We start from the raw sequence: 23,459 nt of genomic DNA, 5'->3' as shown, positions 1-23,459 counted from the left end.
GATTTTTATTGAGGATAAAAAAAAATTAACAAAATTCATCACTTATTAAACATATTATATTATACCGCAAGATTTAATAACGATGAGTGACGTACATTATTACGGCATTGATGCATTAAAATATGACAATCTCCAAATCTAGTAAAGTCTTGTTAAAAACCGGTTTGATTAACATAAATGACTTTAATTTTGAGATTAGACCCTAATTATTTTTTTTTTTTTGTCTTTTTTTTTAAAAAAAAAATGAATTATTTTCCAATATATGATGGAAATATTCATCCAGACGAATGGGTGAACAACATTCAAAAATATTACTCTCTTTGGCCAAATAAAACTGGTTTAGCATTCATGGAAGTTGTAAAATTATTAGTAGATAGCGCTATTAAACTTCCAGCCGAAATTTATGACCTCGAAAAACTTCGTGATGTACTCAAAAAGGATATTACCTTTACGGTGTTTAAAGATTTAAATAAAAGAAAATTACAATCGTTAAAATATATTTCTGAAAGAGACGGTGGTAATACTTTGAGATTTTTTACAGAATTTCGTAAACTTTGTTATAATTCTGAAACTAATGATATAGGAGAACAAAAGAAATATTTTTCTAAGACTCTTGATGATTATCCCTATTTTTTAACCGAATTTGGTGAAAGAGTGAATAATATCAATTCAATGGATGATTTAATTAAAGAATTTGAAGAAATTGTTATGAATGAATCAAATATAATTAGATATGGATCTACCGTTGCATTAAAACACGTTGCTACAGGAAAATATTTAACTTCCATTGGAAATTTATGTTATACAACTGGAAGTAAGAAACAATTAGTATATATCATTTATTTAATATTTAACCTTTTAATATTTCTTTGAATTTTTTATTAATAGTATACATATTCGATTTTTTGTAGATTTATGCAAGCGATTCAGAATTTAATCCGAATGTTTTATGGAAAATAATTAAAAATCAATCTCTTGATAACAACTACTCTTGTACCAAAACTGATATAAGGTTGCAACATAAAATTTCTAACCAGTTACTTGGGATTTGTTATTACTATAACTATAGTAATTATTATTACCACAAATCTCCATCAAGCAATCATACAGAAGGTAAACAAATGAATTATGTATCTAAAACAATAATGAAGATAAAAGAAAATTTAACCCTTATTTTTTTTATAGTAAGTTGTGATGGAAATAATTACTATGATTATATTTGGAATTTTAAGCACAGTAAATTAGAAAATTATGAAGGATATATAAAATCAAATGATATTGTTAATCTTAGTATTAAGAAAAGTCATGATAATAATAAAGTTGAATTTTTACGTAGTCATGATGTTCAATTTACTATTGGAAATGATACTTTTCAAGAGGTTGTTTGTCATAATGAAAGATTAGGAGGAATTGATGAGGTAAGTAGATTTTAAAATTGATTTTTTTAAAAAAAAAATCTAAACATTTTCTTGTAAAATAACTAAACATTCCTTTTTTTTTAGTGGTGTATTGAACTTATTAGACAGGCTTAATTGACTTGACTTTTCTTTTGTCAATATGTTTCTTCAATATTGTATAATACGGTATATCATTTATAATAATATGATATTCAACCTATTACTTTTATATCTTATACTAGCTATCATTTGTTAACCTTAGCCTTTGGGCATTAATCGTAATAAATTTATGTATCCAAGAAATAATTTTGTGTAAAAAATGTATTCTATGTTCTTATTACAAAAGTTTTGTTGATTTGGGAGGTAACAGCAAATTTTAGTAAATGTTGATTGTTGCCATATAAATTCAAAGTAATAAAATACATTTGTAAAATCAAATTATTGCATTCTATCATAAATTTACACGTAATACATAGTTCAGTTAGGTTATTTGAATTTTTTAGACCAAAGCATTTATTTTTATTCATAATAAAATGGTAACCTGGTGATGGTAAGCCTTAGAATTTGTTATTAAATTCGATATCAATAATAAATCCATAAATCCATATACGGCTAATAATAGAATTATTGTATTATATATAATACTAGCCAAAATAATGAGAATATTATACCACTTTTGTACTTTTATCTAATAGCATAAACAGTTTTATTATTGTTCCTAAAATAAGATTGATAGCAAATTTTGTTTAAACTCATATAAATCAACGATATTTATATTTATATTATAAATCTTAAAATTTCATAGAGTCTAAGAGCTGTAATCTTTCAGAATTAAAGTTACAGGTAGGAGATTATAATTTCGTCTAATTAAATACATTCATCTTATGACATTCAATATAAATAATATAAATTTAGGTATATCATGATATAAAGCAGAGAAATTGAGAATGCAACTTGGATAACAAAATATTAGATATTCAATGTTTTAACTCAAGTTATTTTTAGAAGTCCATTTTGTAATATTTGTCTGAACCAGACTTTAAAAAAAATAAAAAAAGAATAATATATATTTAATCTTTGAAATTTACTATTACCCTATAAAAAAAATTCTGGGAAAAACTCTGATAAATGATGTTCATTTTTCTTGTTTTTATTTTCGAAGAAACTCATACACGTAATCATTTTTCTGGAAAAATTTTTTATAGGGCTATGCAGTAAGTATAAAAGGTACAGTATAAAAAAAATTGGTTCATTAAAACTTAATATTATGACCGACCTTAGCAATGGCACTTTATTTACAATTATAGAAACAAATTTCTGATTCCTCAAATTTTTTACATACGCATAATTCTTGTGAAATTTAAACATATAAACGAATACAGACATTTTATATATTATATAACAGATATGATCTCAACAAAGTATCTAAAAGACATTTTATGTTATTTTCTTGAATGCTTCAAATGTAGGTTTTTTTGTAAATTTAAATTATTTATTTGATTAATAATTACTACGTTTTTTGATTAATTGATTGACAAGTCATCTGATCATGCTAGTTAAAAAATGGCGAGAGTTATACAAAAACCTGTTAAAAACTGGTATGATGGTTATCATTTCACATAAATGATTATTTAAACGCTAATCCTAAATTATAATTCCTTTTTCCTAAAATAAATTTTATTTACCATGAATTCTTTTCTAAAATATGATGGAAACATTCATCCAGATGAATGGATAAATGATATAAAAAAATATTATAATATGTGGGAAAATAATTATGGAGGATTTTTAAATACTGCCAAATCATTAATTAATCCTACCATTAAACTTCCAACCGAAATTAATGACCTCGAAAAACTTCGTGATGTACTTAAAAAAGATATTTCTTTTACAGTGTTTAAAAATTCAAATAAAAGAAAATTACAATCATTAAAATATAAATATGAAAGAGATGGTGGTGATACTTTGAAATTTTTTACAGAATTTCGTAATCTTTGTTATAATTCTGAAACTAATGATATTGAAGAACAAAAGAAATATTTTTTTAAGTCTCTTAATGATTATTCCTATTTTTTAACCGAATTTTGTAAAAGAATGGAAAATATTAATTCAATGGATGAATTAATTAAAGAATTTGAAGAAATTGTTATGAATGAATCAAATATAATTAGATATGGATCTACTGTTGCATTAAAACACGTTGCTACAGGAAAATATTTAACTTCCATTGGAAATTTATGTTATACAACCGGAAGTAAGAAACAATTAGTATATATCATTTATTTAATATTTTAGCTTTTAATATTTCTTTAAATTTTTTATTAATAGTATACATATTCGATTTTTTGTAGATTTATGCAAGCGACTCAGAATTTAATCCGAATGTTTTATGGAAAATGATTAAAAATCAATCTCCTGATAACAATTACTCTTGTACCAAAACTGATGTAATGTTACAGCATGAAATTTCTGACAATTCACTTGGAATTTCTTATTATTATAATTCACATTGTAGATATCCACAATATCCATATTATCGATATGAATACCACAAATCTCCATCAAGCAATCATACAGAAGGTAAATAAATAAATTATATATTTAAAACAATAATGAAGATAAAAGAAAAGTTTTAACACTTATTTTTTTAGTAAGTTGTGGTGGAGATGATTATATATGGAATTTCAAACACAGTAAATTAGAAAATTATGAAGGATATTTAAAATCAAATGATATTGTTAATCTTAGTATTAAGAAATCACACAATATTAATGGTCGTATTCAAGATGGTCAAGTTGAATTTTTACGTAGTCATGATGTTCAATTTACTATTGGAAATGATACTTTTCAAGAAGTTGTTTGTCATAATGAAAGATTAGGAGGAATTGATGAGGTAAGTAAATAGTTTTATTTTTTTAAAAAAATATTTTTTTGTAAAAATAATTGAACATTCTTTTTTTTTTAGTGGTGCATTGAACTTATTAGACAGGCTTAAATAAATGACTTTAAAATTTCTTTCTTTTCTTTTTTTCAATATATATCTTTAATTCAACCTATTAATTTTATGTCTTATACTACTAGGTATCGTTTTTTGTCACTCAACCTTTGAAGAATGTCATGTTGGGCATTAATTATGATAAATATATGTACTCAAAAAGTAACTTCCATACAAAAAATATATATATTCTATTTCCTTATTATGCTAAAAGATTTGAAGGACCTTGTTATAGAAAAATATGTTAATTTGTTCTTAATCAAGTAGAAGATTTCAAGTTAATGTTACTAGTAGCAGTTGTCACCATATAAATAATCCTACTTTTTTTGAAGTAATAAAATACATTTATAAAATCAAACTTTATATTTTAAATTACACATAGTAGTTTTGTTTGTATTTTGATTACTTAATATCAGTCAACCATTCGAAATTTTTTATAAATTAAAGGTTTTTTAGCAAAAATAAGGGTAACCATAATCAGTGGTGATGATCATAAGCTTTAGATTTTTTTATTAAATTTTAGATATTAATAATAAATCCATAAATTTATATCTATCTAATATAGAATTATTATACAGAATAATGAGTTAACATTATTATTAGGAGTAATAAAATATTATATCATTTTTTTACCGATTATAAATTGAAAAAATATTTTTAACTATAAATTATAGATTATGATTTAAAGTGGATGTTGCCTGATTAAGTTGAACTTTTATTTAATAGTATAAACAGTTCTAAATAAGATTGATAACAAATTTTGTTTAAGCTCATATAAATCTGATAATTATGTTATAAATCTTAAAATTTCATAGAGTCCAAAAGCTGTAATGTTTCAGAATTAAAGTTACAAACAGGATGAATTTTTGTCTAATTAGTACATGCATTCATCTTATGACATTTAATATAATGTACTGTAGTTATCACGATATAAAGCAAATGCAACTTAGATAACAAAATATTAGATATTCAATGTTTTAACTCAATTTATCTTTAGAAGTCCATTTTGTAATAGTATTTATCTGTACCAGACTTTTAAGAAAAAAATTAAAAAAAAATATTTATTTTCGTTAAGTCTTTATATTTAATCTTCGAAATTTACTGTTATATAGTACAAAAGGTACGGTATATAAAAAAATGGTTCATTAAAGCTTAATATTATGGCCGAAATTAGCACTGACAGTAAACAAAAAATTATTTGCAATTGATATAGGTTAGTGAAACATAATAATTGTTTCCACGCCTTGAAATTCTGGTCCTTTAAATTTTTTACACTCGTATAAGAAATTTAAACATATAAACGGATATAACAGATAAACATTTTTAATATATACTTCAAATGTAGGTTTTTTGTAATTTTAATATATTATTAATTTATTTATTTGATTTGTTTGATTGCATTTTTTGACGATTATTTGATTGACAAGTCATCTCTGATCACACTGGTTCAAAAATGACGAAAACTGACATGATTATGTTTATTTTACGCAAATAAAAAAAAATAAAATTCTAAACGTGATCCCAAATTTAAAGTTTCTTTCCTGAACAAATAAATTTTCATTTACCATGAATTATTTTTCAAAATATGATGAAATGTACATCCAGATGAATGGATAAATGATATAAAAAAATATTATAATATTTGGGAAGATAATTATGGAGGATTTTTAAATACTGCTAAATCATTAATTAATCCTATTATTAAACTTCCAACTGAAATTAATGACCTTGAAAAACTTCGTGATATACTTAAAAAAGATATTACTTTTACATTATTTAAAAATGTAAACAAAAGAAAATTTCAATCATTAAAATATATTCCTGAAAGAGATGGTGGTGATAATTTGAAATTTTTTACATGTTTTCATAACCTTTGTTATAATACCGAAACTAATGATATAGAAGAACAAAAAGAATATTTTCTTAAAGCTCTTAATGATCATCCCTATTTTTTTACTGAATTTTATAAAGGAATGAACAATATCAAATCAATGGATGAATTAATTAAAGCATTTGATGAAATTGTTATGGATGAATCAAATATAATTATAGATGGATCTATTGTTGCATTAAAACACGTTGCTACAGGAAAATATTTAACTTCAATTGATAATTTACACTATACAACTGGAAGCGAGGGACCAATAGTATATCATTTATTTTATATTTGAACTTTTTTTCTTTGATGTTGAATTTTGTATTATTAATACTATATCCAATTATTTATAGGTTTATACAGGGAATTCAAGATTTGATCCAAATGCTTGTTGGTATATATTTGTTAATAATGGAAAGTATAACGATTATATATACACAAAATCTGATATAAGTTTCCAACATAAAATTTCTGGTAATTCACTTGGAATTTGCAATTATTCGCAACAAGTTCGTTATAGTCGGCATCTATCTAGAACTCAATATAAATACCACAAATCTCCATCAAGCAATCACACGGAAGGTAATCAAATGTATTATAATTTAATGAAATTAATAAAAAAATTTTTAACCCATGTTTTTTTATAGTAAATTGTGATGGCAATGAGAGAGAATGGAAGATTGATTATAGTAGATTAGAAAATTATGAAGGATATTTAAAATCAAATGATATTATTAATCTTAGTATTAAGAAATCATTTGATATTAATGGTCATACTCAAGATGGTCAAGTTGAATTTTTACGTAGTCATGATGTTCAATTTACTATTGGAAATGATACCTTTCAAGAAGTTGTTTGCCATAATGAAAGATTAGCAGAAAATGATGAGGTAAGTAGATTTTAAAATTGATTTTTTTAAAAATTTTTTTAAAAATTTTCTCGTAAAAATAATTGACATTTCTTTTTTTTAGTGGTGCATTGAACTTATTAAACAGGCTTAAATGGGATTGAATTTGCATTTATAAAATTCATCTTTCTTTGTTTTCTCAATAAATTTTTTCTACATAATATATTATATTATTAATTTTATATCTTGGATGTCAAGCATTCAAGTTGACCCTATAAAAAATTTTATCCGTTATTTCTGTAAAAACTCCGTAAAAATGAGCCTTTCACGGATCCATTCACGGAAAATGTAAAGAATTCTATAAATTCCAGGATATAAGGTTATTAATTCCGGAAATATGAGCCTTTTACAGAAAAAAGACGGAATATAAAAAACGGATCGATTTTTTTACAGGGTGGATATTAATATTAAATGCATGTGTCTAAAAGACAAATTTTGTACAAAAATATGTTATATGCAATTATGTCAAGAGAATATATATATTCAATAAAGGTTCTTATAATGGAAATTTTAATTTATTCTTAATTAAATGAAAGTAATAATTATATAAAAAATTTTAGCAAATATCACCAGAGATCTTAAATCTTTAATTGTACTATCTAATTTTTAAAATTAAAAAAAATGTCTTATAAAACCAAACTTTAACTCTTTTCTCAGAACTATCCTAAAAATTTTTTTACCTAAGAGAATCATATTTTAATTTAAACAATCTTTGCATAAATTCTGATTAAAATTGTAATTTTTATTTAGAATTAAGTAGTTAACCATTATTTTAATGAACTTTTTTATATCAAGAATCTATTATCGATAATAAACCAATAACCCATGTCCAGTTATAGTAGCAATATAAGAATGAATAATATTATAATATTAGAACTTATTTTATAATAATTTGTATTGTTAAAAGGGCTGGATAAAGTTATTATAGTTTTTTCTTATACCTTATTGTTCCAAATATAATCAAAATAAACTGCATTTAAGTCAGAATTTCAAATCAGATTTCAGACTTAGTGTTCCAAACAGTTCAAGTCAGATCGGGTCAGTTACTCAACCTGACTTAAAAGTAGAGGTTGGAATCGATTAGGTCGGTTAACCGATTAAGGTACCTCAAAAATCGGTTAATCGAATAATTTAACCGAATAATTTAATCGATTAATTAATCGATTAATTAAATCGGTTAAAAATGCAGAAACAGATAATTATTATATTTTGATAAAGTTTTAACAAATTTAGTTAAATAAAACTTTATTAAAAGTGGCTATTTAACATGGATAATAACGAACTGAATGATGATTTGTCTGAATATAGTTACTATAGGAATGTTGAAAGTATTGAAGAATCTTTATCTGGGTCGCCAAAGTTTGCTCTTCTAGCTATTATAATTTCTAAAAAGTCGTCATTTTTGGAATCAACAACTAGTAGTCAGCAAACAAAAAAATCATCATCGCCTTTACCAGCATTAGGATGGCATTTTGGGCGGAGTTACATTCATATTCTTAATTCTACCCCAAGTTCCATCCTAATGCTGGTAAAAGCGATGATCGCCTGGTGATGTATAGTAATTTTCAAGTAAATTTATATTTTTTTATTAAATATTTATAAATATTTTTTTGTGATTAAGTATTTGTATAAATAAATATATTTTGGAACATTATTTATATTATAAAATATTAATGGCAGGTTAAAATTGTTAAAATATAAATAAAATAAATTAAATAAACTTACTATAAACTTAAAATTTATATATTAATCGGTTGATTAACCGATTAATTAATCGATTATGGTAGCTGGTTAATCGATTATTAATCGGTTAAGGTTTTTTTTGGTCGGTTCCAACCTCTACTTACAGCTGTTTTCATAAGACCTGTGGACAAACTAAATTTTTAAACCCGATCCGCCAATCCGCTGATCCGGTATTTTTAGCTGGGCACGTGATCCTGATTTGATGGTTTGTAAAATAAATAACAACTGAACCGGATCGGTGGGTCGGCGGTCGGGTTCAAAAATTTATTTTGTCCCAGGTCTTATGAAAACAGCTGTAAAAGAAAGTCGGGTCAGGTCGGGTCGGGTCGGACCAGGCTTCAACCTGACCTGACCCGTTTGACCCGATAGATCAATGAGTCAAACGGATTAGACAGATCAGGTATAGTAACATAGTAATATTCAATATGTCGCACAAAATACTCCGGCATCCGGATATACTCCGTATTCTATTATTCCTTGACAGTATTTATTTATTCATATATTATTTATTTATTTATTTATTATTTATTTTGCAGTTGTTAAATTGTTATAATTGCTATACTTAACTAATATTTAGTTATACTAATAATCATAATATATACTTGCTAAAGTTATATCATTATAACTTAAAATTAGATATGTAAATTTGATTATTTATTTATAATGAATAAATCACATTGACTACATATTACGCGACAATTACATTATCATTAGCCAGCAATAATTTGATTTTGTGTCAGTCTGATCAATTATTATTCTAATTTTAACTGTATTAAAATTCAGTCATATGTTATTTACCAGCTGATATTATTAACGATTAATAGTTTGTTTTGATATATTAACTAATACAACAAAAATATTAAATCAAAATAAGTCATCTTTATACTTTATTCGAAAACATAAGTAATTTTTGACATTATGAGAAAATTATACTACCAATATTTTGATAAATTATAATTTATCATGAAATAACAGTTTTTACTAAATGTTTATAGTATTTATTGTATAAATGTTAATTTTTAAATAAATGTTAATATTCTTAAATAATGACAAATAAATTTGTGTTATAATAAAATTTTACATTTAACTAAAATGACTGAAACAATTGATTCATAAAATTAACAGAATAATTATTATATATTATTAGTCACATTATTAGACATAATAAAATAATATATTTTTTTTATTGAAAATAACAACAATAAATTGCGTGCACAAATTATAATAAAACTTTTCATTAGGTAATATAATATTTTTTTTCTATTTAACAAAGAATCAGATGATTTTAAGTAGTAGTTATTCATAAGGTGTAATTAGGGATGGCAAAAAACATGTTTTAAAACAATTTTGGCGTTTTAAAACATGTTTTTAAACGTGTTTTAAATAAAACATTAAGCACTTTACTAGCCTTTACGACGTAATATATATTTGCAATAAATATTTAAGCACTTTATTATATAATATATATTTAGAGTATAGCCGGACCGACCTTATAGCTTAGTGATACTAGTGATTCGTTAAATAAAATGTGCGCTAACTCTTAAAAAAAAAAAATTATATAATATATTAATTTTAAATCTTCTAATCGATCAATTAAATCAATAATTAATGTCATTTCCACAATAATTACACACTCTGACGAGGTGTTTTTCGCGTCTTCCGATGATGGTCTTTCCACGAGACATTAAAAAATAATTACAATGTTTTAGAACAAAAAAAAAAACGTCTTAAACAATAAAAAACTGATTTAAATTGTTTTAAAACATTTTGCTTTAAATCGCGTGTCATCCCTAGGTGTAATATTATAACACAGTGATTGCAATAATATATTTATTAACACATTTTACATCTAATAGTGGTCATGGTGGATCATGGCGGTCGTTCCAATATATATATATATAGGCACCTTGGATTAAGAATAAGACTAGATTCAAATAGATTTCAAATATAAAAGATTTCAAATATAAAAGACTAGTTAACATGAAAGTGAAAAATACAAAAAGCCAAAAACAACATAAGACCCATAAGACGGAAACGGGAACGCTGGCGGAGGAAATTGAAACTTACGGCGTTAATGATCTTATCTCTTTTCTGGAAAAACAGAAAGGGCTTGACTATGACGACGCAGAAATCATTCGTAAGGAAAAAATTAATGGTCATGCCTTCCTTAAGTTCACCACCAAGAAATTTCGAGATTGTGGTATGCCTGGCGGAACTGCTATGATACTTGCGGATTTTGCCAAGGAATGCAAGGAAAAAAAGTCACGCGCATTCTCCTCGTACAGAACTAAGAAAGACTTGAAAGAGGTGTTAGAGAAGTATGGAGCTGGTCGAATAGAAGATATACCGCAATTTTCACCAAGTAATATTTTATATTTTGTTAACGACTCCATGTATAATCAACTTACAGTACTGCGTCATTAATATAATAAAGGGATTCACAAAATCGATGAAAAGGACGAATCCTTTTTACATTGCCTCAAAGATATACGTATCAAGTTATCAAATATGGGGACAGTCAATCAAAGCAACGAAGCAATTCGTTGTGAATATATTTCAGCAATCCTCCACGCATGTGTACATATTACCAAAAATCTCACTGGAAAATATATAAGAATAAACCCGCAATTCGAAATTATTGGTGGCGAAAGTACCGGTCGTGTTGATTATGCAATCGGAGCGCTCGAGGAGTTATTTTGTATCACGGAAGGCAAACAATTTCAAATTGATATCGGGTTCGCTCAGGTTGGTATGAACAGTGTATGTATGTTTCGGGTTAAGTCTTATTTCGCTAACGAATTCGTCTACAGAATATTATGCAATGCGAAAGTGCCTACCGAACAAATAAAAGAAAACAAAAAGCGGATGATGCTTTTTACGACTATATCTTCGGGATTGTAACTACAGCTACGGAGTGGTATTTTCTTCTTTATACCCCAGACGGAATTTCTTGCACGAGTAAAAATCCACTCAGTATTCGTTTTGTCGAGTCTGCTTTGAAGGAGGGTTCGGAGGAAGAAAAGGAGTTGTATAAAAGCGTGAAGCGGGTAATGGAGGTCATAGTTGGTTTGCTGAAGGATAGGGTGGACGTCGAGAAAATGCCGGTGGTGAAAAAGCAACGAGTTTGTAGTTATTTCGAGGAGTAATATAATGTTTTTAGCGTATAAACATTAAGTTCAAACCAACCACTTTTATTCGATTATTTATTAACTTTCTGCAAGTATCAATTTAACATTATTAAATAATATAATTTCTGTACTAAAAAAAAAAAAATTTTCTTTTTTATAAATTCTTAAAAAAGTCTTATTTTGTTTTTCTTTTACCTTAAAAATAATCTTCGATTACGTTTCAATTTTAATGAATTCGAAAATATAAATTTATTATAAAAAATGAACAATGGCTTAGTTAATGTTAAAACGTGGCTCAGTCATTATAAAAAGTGTGTTTTGAATGCATAGACAAACACAGTATCCAACTTTGTATTACGCAATATTATACGTGATACAGACAGATTTATATCGTCATACGTATCGTGCTGCAACTATACTATTAAGATATTCGCATTGCGAATTACCCACCCCCGATTTCGGTAAGAAATATCCGATTGATGATTGTCACTCACTAGTTGTAATGCGAACTATTCTTACGACTGCGCCTGGCCTATATTGCTTATATTTCGGTGACATCACTTTACTGCGCACGATGTTTACAGTGATGGTGATGCATATTTTCTAGCATAATGAGATATACTTCTCATATACTTCTCAAAATAGAATCTTCAATTTCTAAAACGAAGATGAAAACAAATAATTATTATATCAAAATTATTTCTACTAAATTTGAAATGTATTTCATTTTATCATTTACCATATATCTATTTTCGTAAAAATTCACGAATCTGTATAAGAAAATGTGAAGAACAACGGATTTTTGCGTTACGACAAAATCATAATACAAATTATCAAAAATTAAGTAAATTTAACCCATATTCAATAGTTAAAAGTTGACTAAGCTAGGAAGGGTAAACATTTTTTATTAAAACAATCAAAAAATGTTGCGAAATCATTTGTTTTACTAAATTATATTAAGTTTCACAACGTTTTTATTAAATCAATCAAAAAATATAGCGAAACCATTTTTTTATTGAATTATTAATTTCTCAACATTTTTTTAATCGAATTGATAAATAAAATACGTTGTGAAAACTTTTTTTTATTGTGTTATTAAATAAAATGTTTAGCAACACTTTTAAATTTTTTTAACTTGATGACCTGACCCGAATATTTTGGGTCAACCTGACAGGTCACCTGAATCGACCTGAAAATACCTCAATATTATTTCTATAATTTTTATAATTTTTAATTGATCGACAAATCATTTGATCACGCTAGTAATTACCAAAAAGATGATGTAAAGCTTGTTAAAACCGGTATGATGATGATCAATTTATATAAATGGTCAAAAAATTCTTTAAAACGTGATCTAATTTCTTTCCTGAAGAAATAAATTTTCATTTATCATGAATTCTTTTCCAAAATATGATGGGAGCATTCATCCAGACGAATGGATAAATGATATAAAAAAATATTATAATATGTGGGAAGATAATTATGGAGGATTTTTACATACTGCAAAATCATTAATTAATTCTACTATTAAACTTCCAACCGAAATTAACGACCTTGAAAAACTTCGTGGTGCACTTAAAAAAGATATTTCTTTTACAGTATTTAAAGCTTCAAATAAAAGAAAATTACAATCATTAAATTCATTAAATTATAGTGGTGACATTTTGAAATTTTTTACGGATTTTCGTAACCTTTGTTATAATTCTGAAACTGATGATATAGAAGAACAAAAGGAATATTTTTATGCATCTCTTAATGATAATCGCTATTTTTTAACTGAATTTTATAAAAGAATGAAAAATATCAATTCAATGGATGAATTGATTAAAGCATTTGAGGAAATTGAATTAAATATAATTAGACAAGGATCTATTGTTGCGTTAAAACATGTTGCTACAGGAAAATATTTAACTTCAATTAAAGATTTTTGTTATACAACTGGAAGCAAGAAACAATTAGTATATATTTTTTATTTTATATTTAAACTTTAATGACTTTTTTCTTTAATATTGAATTTTGTATTAATATTATTTCAATTTTTTATAGGTTTTTACGGGCAATTCAAAGTTTGATCCAAATGCTTTATGGAAAATAAGAAGCCGTAGTAATGATGAATATGGCTATATAAAGACTGATTTACGTCTACAACATTTAAGTTCCAATCATTATCTTGGAATTCGTTATCGCCAGTATCAAATTGAAATTCAAAATCAATATCAAAATACATTTCAAAATCAAAGTCCATTTCAATATCAATATCAATATAGATCTGTTGCAAATAGTCCAATTCAAAAACAATATAAAAATCAATATGAATACCACAAATCTCCGTCAAGCAATCATACAGAAGGTAATCAAATAATTATATATTTAAAACAATAATGAAGATAAAAGAAAATTTTAACACTTATTTTTTTATAGTAAGTTGTGGTGAAGATGATTATACTTGGAATTTCAAACACAGTAACTTAGAAAATTATGAAGGATATTTAAAACCAAATGATATTGTTAATCTTAGTATTAAGAAATCATTTGATATTAATGGTCCTATTCAAGATGGTCAAGTTGAATTTTTACGTAATCATGATGTTCAATTTACTATTGGAAATGACATTTTTCAAGAGGTTATTTGTCATAATGAAAGATTAGGAGGAATTGATGAGGTAAGAAAATAAATTTTATTTTAAAATTTTTTTTTTTAATAAAAATAACTAACTAATCTTCCCTTTTTTTAGTGGTGCATTGAACTTATTAAACGAGCTTAAAATGATTTGAATTTACATATATAAAATTTCCTATGTTTTTTTTTGATTTTTTTTTTCGATAAATTTCTTCAATAAATATTATATGAATTTGATATTATATTCAAATTTTACCTATTAATTTTACGTTTAATCTCGAGGAATATCCAATAGTAAATATTTGCTTTCAAAAGATAACTTTCGTGCAAAAACATGCTATATACATTTATGTCAATATTCACTAAACGGTTTCTGTGGTGAAAATTTAATTTATTCTTAACCAAATGAAAGTAATAATTGTATAAATTTTAGTAAATCCCACAAGTACTGCTAGTTATTGATCTTAATTGCGCTAATTTTTAAATTAATAAAATTATAAAAATCAATTTTGACATTTTTTATTTGAATAACTTTATTAGCCTAAGAAAATTTATTTATAGATTTACATACAATTATCTGTTAATATCAAAACTTTAGAATAAATATTTATTTATTTAGATCATTATTATACGGCCCTATAGGACCATCATGTACATTCTGTACCGATATTTTGCACATTGTTACCGAATAATGACGGTAATTAAGAGACGAACGGCGGATGACTTATATCGTATAACTACACGGATACCAACGAAGTTCTTACTCAATACGACCTATCCAAGGTATTTCCGGAATTGTTCGTTAAGAATCGTCAAGGTAAACAACTATAAATACCTTTACAAAAAAACCCAAATTCGACATAAGGCTAATAAAATTATTTTAATAGGCTGGTAATAGGAATAAATTAGACCTATCATCAAGCTCGTTAATAGTACTAGTAAGAAAATTGTAAACGAATATTTTAGGACTAAATAATAAGACTTTAAGCATTTTAGTATAATAGTAAAATAATTTTAATACAATATAAGTTTAATAACAACACTATGCAATATCACATTTAAAATAAAATTATAATAAAAATAATATTATTAAATATTTATTTAATATTCGCTAAAAATATTATATCTAATTGCTATAAAGTGTCATATTGTTAATTTTCACCCAAATTACATCGCCAAAAATAAGAATCTATTTTGAAACAATAATACATAACAAATGATATGACTTCATTCAATTAAAAAATTTTTGTTTAAATATTACCTACAAAATACGTTAGTGTTTTTAATAAAAAAAAAATGAAAAGAAAAGTTTCCAAAGTTAGTTAACTTCAAAACTTACCATCCAAGTCCAAAATCTACAAAAGAAGCAGGGAATGTTAATAATTGTTTCTTTAAAAAAGAAAATTAAATAAAAAAAAAATTTGAAGTATGTAACTTTGAAACTCACCATTTTGACATCACGAAGAGCTTTAAGTCCAACTTCGAAACTAACCAAGGATTCCTAATTAACGTCCAAATTCAAAGCCAGAACCTATAAAAATAAGAAAACATTAGTTATTAAAAAATAAGGAAAACCCAAGTTTCGTAGGTGTTGCAAGACTTACCATTTTCATTCCACGTGGTTTACTCATTTATATACAAGAGTCCGAAACCTATAAAAGAAGAAAATGAAACATTAAAAATGTTTTATTTATTAATGGAACAATTCATTAAATTTCCTCTATCCTTAGTATTGAGGAACCAGTTACCTAAAAAAAAAAAATAAATAAAAATAATGAAGTGTTAATGATTATTTCGTCAAATTTTTTTTTTTAAAAAATCCTAATATCCATTTCTCAAGATCTAGAAGAACTGACTGCGTATAAAAAATATTAATGATCATTTCATTAAAAAATGATGGATTTTTTTTTAAAATGAAAACCTTGATATCTATTTCTTGAGATGTGAAGAACTGACTGCCTACAAAATAAAAAAAAAAGAACTGTTAGTAAGGTTCGTCAAAATAAAAAATTAAAAAAACAAAACTTATAATATTACACTATATTGTTAGCCATTGAAATTCCACATGTCTAAAATGAACTGAAAGACCCAACTAAAAAAAAGAACCATTATAAACAGTTCATTAAAAAAAAATTTTTAAAAAAGGCAAGATTTTACCAGAATTCTATGCGTTTAAAAACCTTACAACAATTCGTTAGAATAAATAAATCATATATTTCCAGGTTTTCTTAACAAGATTCTGTATCTAAAGAGCTGCCTAATAAAGAAGAAACAAAGAATGTTAAAAATCATTTATCAAGATAAAATTTACAGGAATGTCATCTAAAAAAAAAAAATCAAAACTAAAAATGTTTATTTAAATAAATAGTCCTTCGTTGCACTCCAGACTAATGATTTTTTTAATGGAAAGTTAAAGAAAAGAGGGAAAGGGAAAGGACGAAGGAAAGGAGATGGAAAAAAATAAGGTTCTTTGATTGTGCGACTTTGATGATTATCGTTCTTATAATGTAATATAAAGTCATGTGATTTGCTTACGTTACTCTTGCAAATTGAAAAATATAAAAAAAGCTTAAAATATTGTGCCATATAAATAAATACAATGAATAAATTATAAATAATTACAAAGTTTAATAATAAGTTTAAAGAGATAATAATAAAAAGTTTAACTAAAAGAAGTTAAAAAAATAGCTTAATTTTTTATATACAGTATTTCATATTGGGGATCAATTAGACTTAGACTTATTTATAAAATTACTAACTAAATAGAAAAAAATCGTATAATAAATATTGTTGATAAAAATAAATATTAGCACAAAACCAAAAATATAAAATTCATTAAATTATTTTTATTATTTTCCTCTGTAATAGCACTGTAATAGTAATATAATAGCTATATGAATTTTTTAGTGAATATGCAAGACTGTCGGAAATATTGAAACTCTATTGTTAGTGTATTATAAGCCTTTAATATGGCCTAGTGTAGGCCTATATTTTTAATTTTATGTAAAAAATTTGTTTAATATGCTTTTAATAGCCCACAATATGGCTAATTGTTAATAGATTTAGCATATTATAATGCTAATACCAAAATTCGAGATTTTTGTAAAGTAATAATAAATAAATAAATAAAATAAATATAAAAACGATATATAAGTAAATTTATCATATAAAATCAATATCTTTAATATAGTTAACTGATATACACAAATCAGCAACTATACATCGGCGTAAATTGTCTCGTAACATCGGAAATCGACGTGTACACAAATGTACCGAAATTTCATCGGATCATCATACAATATCGGAAATCACATGCGCAAAAATTCGCGTAACAACATCATGCTGATTGAATTTATTATGATTGCGTATAAAAATTATACTTTTTATATTACATGGTGTAAAACTAATATTAGTTATATTAATTTGATATTAAAATTTAGAAAATTTTTACTTAATACGGGAGGATATACATATCCTGATTATCCTCCCTATATATTCACGTGATTTATTCATGTGATTTCGATTTGCCGTAAACAACTTTATTTTATTAAATTAAAATATAACGCATATGCTGATTAAATAACAAATAAAACTATCTAAATATTTTCTTTATCTTGTTCTTTATTTTTTGAAGGGCAATTTCGCGAGTCATGATACCATGACTTACATAGAGCACATTGCCGCTTGTTTTTCTTTCTTGATCCTTCCGAAACTTCGTCCTGATCTTGATTTCTTGAATTTGCATTTCTATTAGAACGATTTTCAATAGCCGACAAATATCTCTTATTTGCAGGTCGGCCTTTGCTAGAGCTCCGAACAGGTCAGCCAAATTCAGGTAACCTGACCTGACCTGACCTGAAATTCAGGTCAGGTATGAAGATTGACCTGACCTGATTGACCTGTTGACCTGAAACTATTGATTCTATTATATAATAAAAGTGAGTTGCAGTATTGCGATTCACTTTTTTATATATATTCTATATAAAAAAAGTGAGTTGCGGCATTGCGATTCACTTTTTTTATATAGAATTAATATAAAAAAGTGAATCGCAATATCGCAACTCACTTTTATTATATGAAATCAATATAAAAAAGTGAATCGCAATACCGCAACTCACTTTTTTTATATAGAATATATATAAAAAAGTGAATCGCAATACCGCAACTCACTTTTTTTATACAAAATCAATATAAAAAAGTGAATCGCAATACCGCAACTCACTTTTTTTATATTAATTCTATATAAAAAAAGTGAATTGCAGTGTTGGGATTCACTTTTTTATATGATTTTGATATAAAAATGTTGAATCGCAATATTTCGAGAAAAAACGTTGCGAAAACGTTTTTTCATAATATTATATTAAAAAAATGTTTCGTAACATTTTTTTTTGATATTTCAATAATAATGTTGCGAAAACATTTTTTTCATAATGTTATATTAAAAAAAAAAAAGTTTTGTACTGTTTTTTTTCAATACTTAATAAAAATAGTCCTGAAATTTTTCAGGTTTCAGGTCAGGTCAGGTCAAACAGACAACCTGATATAACCTGACCTGACCTGACCTGAAAAAAAATTTCAGGTCAGGTTTATCAATTAACCTGACCTGACCTGACCCATTCGGAGCTCTAGCCTTTGCCTTTGTGTTGAATTGGATTTGAAATACCTAAAAATTCTTCAGTTAAATCATCATCTTGTGCTGAAAGTGATAGTGTTTGTTGCTCAATAAACTGTTGTAAAAGATTTTCAAAAACTTGGTGAGAATTACTTGCAATTTCTAGATTTAAAGCCATCTAAATAAACAAGTTAAAGTATTAGTATCTATTTAAATAAAAAAAAATCAAAACTAGAAGCTAAGCCCCGATACTCTCTTTTTCCTAAACTATTTTCTAACCTATACCCTTACCCTAACCCTTACCCTAACCTAACTAACCCTAATCCTAACCCTAACCCTAACTAACCCTAACCCTAATCTAACCCAACCCTAATTCATATATGAAATTATGTTTACTTAACTTTAAACATTCTAGGTCTAACATATGACAAGTATTGTAATTAAAGGGTAAAAGGAGTATTTGAAAATTAAACAGTTAAGAAAATGTCAAATGAACGAAAAAAAAGAAAGAAAAAGGGTTAAACGAATGAAAAAAAGAGAGATAAAGAGCGTGAGAATGAAATTTGTAAAAAAATAGTAAAAAAATAGTAAAAAATAGTTTAATTTATTTAAATCATGACATCAGATACACAAGATTCAAGATTCGTGTAATATGATGATAATCAATTTATTTAAAGTCACGTGTTATATGATGGGTGGATACGTATATCCACCGGTAAATTTATAATGTATTGTAAAATTTAAATCTAATATTATTTAATACAGTCAACCCTTGTTATAACGAACCCTAGGGTCCAGACTCCAGACTTCAACTTCGCTATAAGGTTATAGCGAAGAATTTAAGAGATTTGATTGGTTAATTTGTTATAGCGAGGGGAAATTTATTATAGTTGTCTGAAAAATTCACTATATCAAGGGTTTGCTATATCAAGGTTTGACTGTATAAGGCTATGGTCATTCTGGTCCGGATAATAATATTGTTATTTGCGCCACATCATACTATTATTAAGCACGCCCGTACAATAACGTACAATTAATGGTACTTAATGTTAAGCTTTTGTAACATTCAAATTTATTATTAATTTAAGATTACTAATAAGTCCATAAATCCATGTCCTGTTAATAATAGTATTATAAAAATGAATAATACTAGAATTTATTTTAATAATGAATTAGTATTGTTAAAAGAGTTGGAATTAAGTTATTATATATATCCAGATTGTATCAGATATTCAGATTGGGTAGCCCAGTTGGGCCAGATGTTTAAAGATGATTGAAAAATTGAATAACTTCATTAATGTTATTTCATTTGAAATTGAAATAACTACTATTGATTTGTTTCGCCAAGTTGAATAATCACTTATACGTTTTTGCTATAGTAAATCACTATAGAAATAATCATTTTTTTTTATTATTGATCAACAAATCATCTGATCGCACTAATTCAAAAGGATACATGATCAATTGATCAATTTACTGTACATAAATGGCCAAAAAATTCTTTAAGCGGAATATAGTTTCTTTCTTGAAGAAATAATATTTCACTTACCATGAATTATTTTCCAAATATGATGGAAATGTTCATCCAAATGAATGGATAAATGATATAAAAAATATTATAGTATTTGGGAAGATAATTATGGAGGATTTTTAAATACTGCCAACAGAATTAATGACCTTGAAAAGCTTCGTGATGTACTTAAATAAGATATTACCCCTATAAAAAAATTGGATACGTTTTTTATAAAGTTTTTATACGATTTTTTTTCCTTAGAAATAACGTATCATAATAGGATACGGAAAAATGCACAATTCCGTATCACTAAAAATATGGTTTGGATACGGAATTTGCACGGGATTTATATGGAATTTACATGATTTGATCACTGATTTTATCACGAAATTTATACGATTTGGTCACTGAATTTACTATTTGTATTACAGTTTACTATAATTGTATTTACATAAATCTAATTTCACTTTATTAAATTAAATAAAAAATAAAAAATAAACAAAGTACAAATACATTATGAAAATTCCCTCCTTATTAAAACCACCTATTGCAACCAAAATTATCTATAAGTTCAGGTTCATTTGGAGTCAAACAACCTAAAAGAACAAAAAAAAGATTGGAAACAAAACCCCCCCTCATATAGTATCTGCAATCGTCTAAGTCACCAAAGGTCAGCATTCCTACAAAAAAAGAAAGAGAACTCCAGAATGTCTTACCTACATAAAAGAAAAGAATTATGAGGCGTCTAATGAAAAAGAAACCAAAACAACAAAATAAATCCAAAACTGACCTACAAAAAAAGAAGACTCTGAAGCAACAAAACTGAAACAACCTACAAAAAGAAAAGAATTTGAACCCAACTTACAAAAAAACAAGAAAATTTGAACTGACCTAAAAAAAGAAAAAAATTCTGAATCATCCTACAAAAAGAAAAGGACTCCCAAACTGATCTACAAAAAAGAAAAAAGAAACTGAATATTCTCACAAAAAAAATCTGCTGGCCTATGAAATTAAATATAAATAAAGAAGAAAGGGGAATAAAGAATAAACCAAAAAAAAATATTTTTTTAAAAAGAGGGGTAACGAAGTTAGGAAAGTTAAAAAAAAATTTTTTTTTAAAGGGAGGACGTCAAAGTTAGAAAAATAAAAATTTTTTTATAAAGAGGAAATAGAAATAGAAAGAAGAAATTTTAATAAAAGAAAAAATTTTTTTTTAAGGGAGTGACGAAAAAAAATTTTTTCTCAAAGGAGAGTGACGAAAAAAAAATTTTTTTTAAAGTGAGATACGAAAAAAAAAATTATTTTTAAAAGGGGGTGATGAAGAAAGAAGAAAATTTTAGAAAAAATAACAAAAATAAGACAAGAGAAAGAGAAAGGAAAGGAAAGACAGAAAGGAAGATCGAAGGTTTATATAAAAAACAAAAAACAAAACAATAAACAATCATGTGATCTCGTGTTATGATACGGAATTTTTGTAAGATTATCTTCTAAAAATATTAAGTTTAAAAATTCCGTATACATTCCGCATGATTAATTTTTTCCGTATACATTTCTTATACATTAGTTTTTTTAAAAAATGTTCAAAAATGAATTGCTTATTAAATAAACGGAATTTGTATACGGAATCTATAGAAACGCACATAAAGTGTATACAAAACGTATCCTTTCCGTATACATATTTCTTATAGGGTACTTTTACAGCATTTAAAATTTAAATAAAAGGAAATTACAATCAATAAATATAGAGATGGTGGCGATACTTTGAAATTTTTTACAGATTTTCATATACTTTGTTATAATTCAGAAATTAATGATATAGAAGAACAAAAAAAATATTTTGTTAAAGCTCTAAATGATTATTCATCATTTTTTAACTGAATTTGGTAGAAGAATGAAAAATATTAATTCCATAAATGAACTAATTTAAGAATTTGAGGAAATGTTACGGATGAATCAAATATAATTAGACATGGATCTACTGTTGCGTTAAAACATGTTGCTACAGGAAAATATTTATCTTCAATTAGAGATTTACACTATACAACTGAAAGCAAAATCAATTAGTATATTTTTGTTTTATATATAACTTAATAATTTTTTAATATTAAATTAAATATCAATAATATGATATTCAATCATTTATAGGTTTTTACTGGTAGAATCAATACTAGATTCAAGTGTTTTATGGAATATATATAATATTAATAATAAATTTGATTATATAAATTCTGATATAAGCTTATGAGATAAAATTTCTGTGTTATCTTGGAGTTTAAAATCATAACTTTCAATTTGAATACTACAAGCAAGTAATTATACAGAAGGTAATTAAATGATTATATAATTGAAGATGAGAGAAAATTCAACACTTATTTTTTTATAGTAAGTTGTGGTAGAAATGATTTTATTTGGAATTTAAAACACAGTAAATTAGAAAATTATGAAAGATATTTAATAATTAAAATCAAATGATATTGTTAATCTTAGTATTGAGAAATCATGTGTAATTAATGGTCGAGTTGAATTTTTTATGTAATCAATGATGTTCAATTTACTATCGGAAATGGTACTTTTCAAGAAGTTGTTTGTCATAATGAAAGATTAGGAGGAATTGATGAGGTAAGAAAAAAGACTTTATATTAATTTTTTAATAAAAATAACTAAACTT

The 23,459-nt window shown here is 25.4% G+C and overlaps 5 protein-coding genes across 5 annotated transcripts; all 5 read left to right on the top strand.

Moving 5' to 3' along the window:
• Nucleotides 1-243: 243 nt before the first annotated feature.
• On the top strand, nucleotides 244-1,532 carry OCT59_013632 (uncharacterized protein; the record flags this gene model as incomplete). The annotated part of the gene is made up of 4 exons (XM_025314677.2): nucleotides 244-828; nucleotides 912-1,113; nucleotides 1,186-1,418; nucleotides 1,503-1,532. The coding sequence occupies 4 exons, from the start codon at nucleotides 244-246 to the stop codon at nucleotides 1,530-1,532; spliced, it is 1,050 nt and encodes a 349-aa protein (XP_025184697.1).
• Nucleotides 1,533-3,083: 1,551 nt separating this feature from the next.
• Nucleotides 3,084-4,392, top strand: OCT59_013631 (uncharacterized protein; the record flags this gene model as incomplete). The annotated part of the gene is made up of 4 exons (XM_025314678.1): nucleotides 3,084-3,665; nucleotides 3,749-3,977; nucleotides 4,049-4,290; nucleotides 4,363-4,392. The coding sequence occupies 4 exons, from the start codon at nucleotides 3,084-3,086 to the stop codon at nucleotides 4,390-4,392; spliced, it is 1,083 nt and encodes a 360-aa protein (XP_025184698.1).
• A 1,160-nt stretch (nucleotides 4,393-5,552) lies between these two features.
• Nucleotides 5,553-7,269, top strand: OCT59_013630 (uncharacterized protein; the record flags this gene model as incomplete). The annotated part of the gene is made up of 5 exons (XM_025324736.1): nucleotides 5,553-5,574; nucleotides 5,998-6,539; nucleotides 6,622-6,850; nucleotides 6,916-7,157; nucleotides 7,240-7,269. 5 exons carry the CDS (start codon nucleotides 5,553-5,555, stop codon nucleotides 7,267-7,269), a joined length of 1,065 nt encoding a protein of 354 aa, XP_025184699.1.
• A 1,173-nt stretch (nucleotides 7,270-8,442) lies between these two features.
• On the top strand, nucleotides 8,443-8,727 carry OCT59_013629 (uncharacterized protein; the record flags this gene model as incomplete). The annotated part of the gene is made up of 1 exon (XM_066141642.1): nucleotides 8,443-8,727. One exon carries the CDS (start codon nucleotides 8,443-8,445, stop codon nucleotides 8,725-8,727), a length of 285 nt encoding a protein of 94 aa, XP_066001763.1.
• A 4,710-nt stretch (nucleotides 8,728-13,437) lies between these two features.
• On the top strand, nucleotides 13,438-14,811 carry OCT59_013628 (uncharacterized protein; the record flags this gene model as incomplete). The annotated part of the gene is made up of 4 exons (XM_025330102.1): nucleotides 13,438-14,004; nucleotides 14,093-14,396; nucleotides 14,468-14,709; nucleotides 14,782-14,811. 4 exons carry the CDS (start codon nucleotides 13,438-13,440, stop codon nucleotides 14,809-14,811), a joined length of 1,143 nt encoding a protein of 380 aa, XP_025184701.1.
• Between the last annotated feature and the right edge of the window lie 8,648 nt (nucleotides 14,812-23,459).

This window comes from Rhizophagus irregularis, chromosome 21, assembly GCF_026210795.1.
Source record: "Rhizophagus irregularis chromosome 21, complete sequence".
NCBI lineage: Eukaryota > Fungi > Glomeromycota > Glomeromycetes > Glomerales > Glomeraceae > Rhizophagus > Rhizophagus irregularis.
Note: the sequence above shows the minus strand (reverse complement) of the source record. Positions and strands in the feature narration are given on the sequence as shown.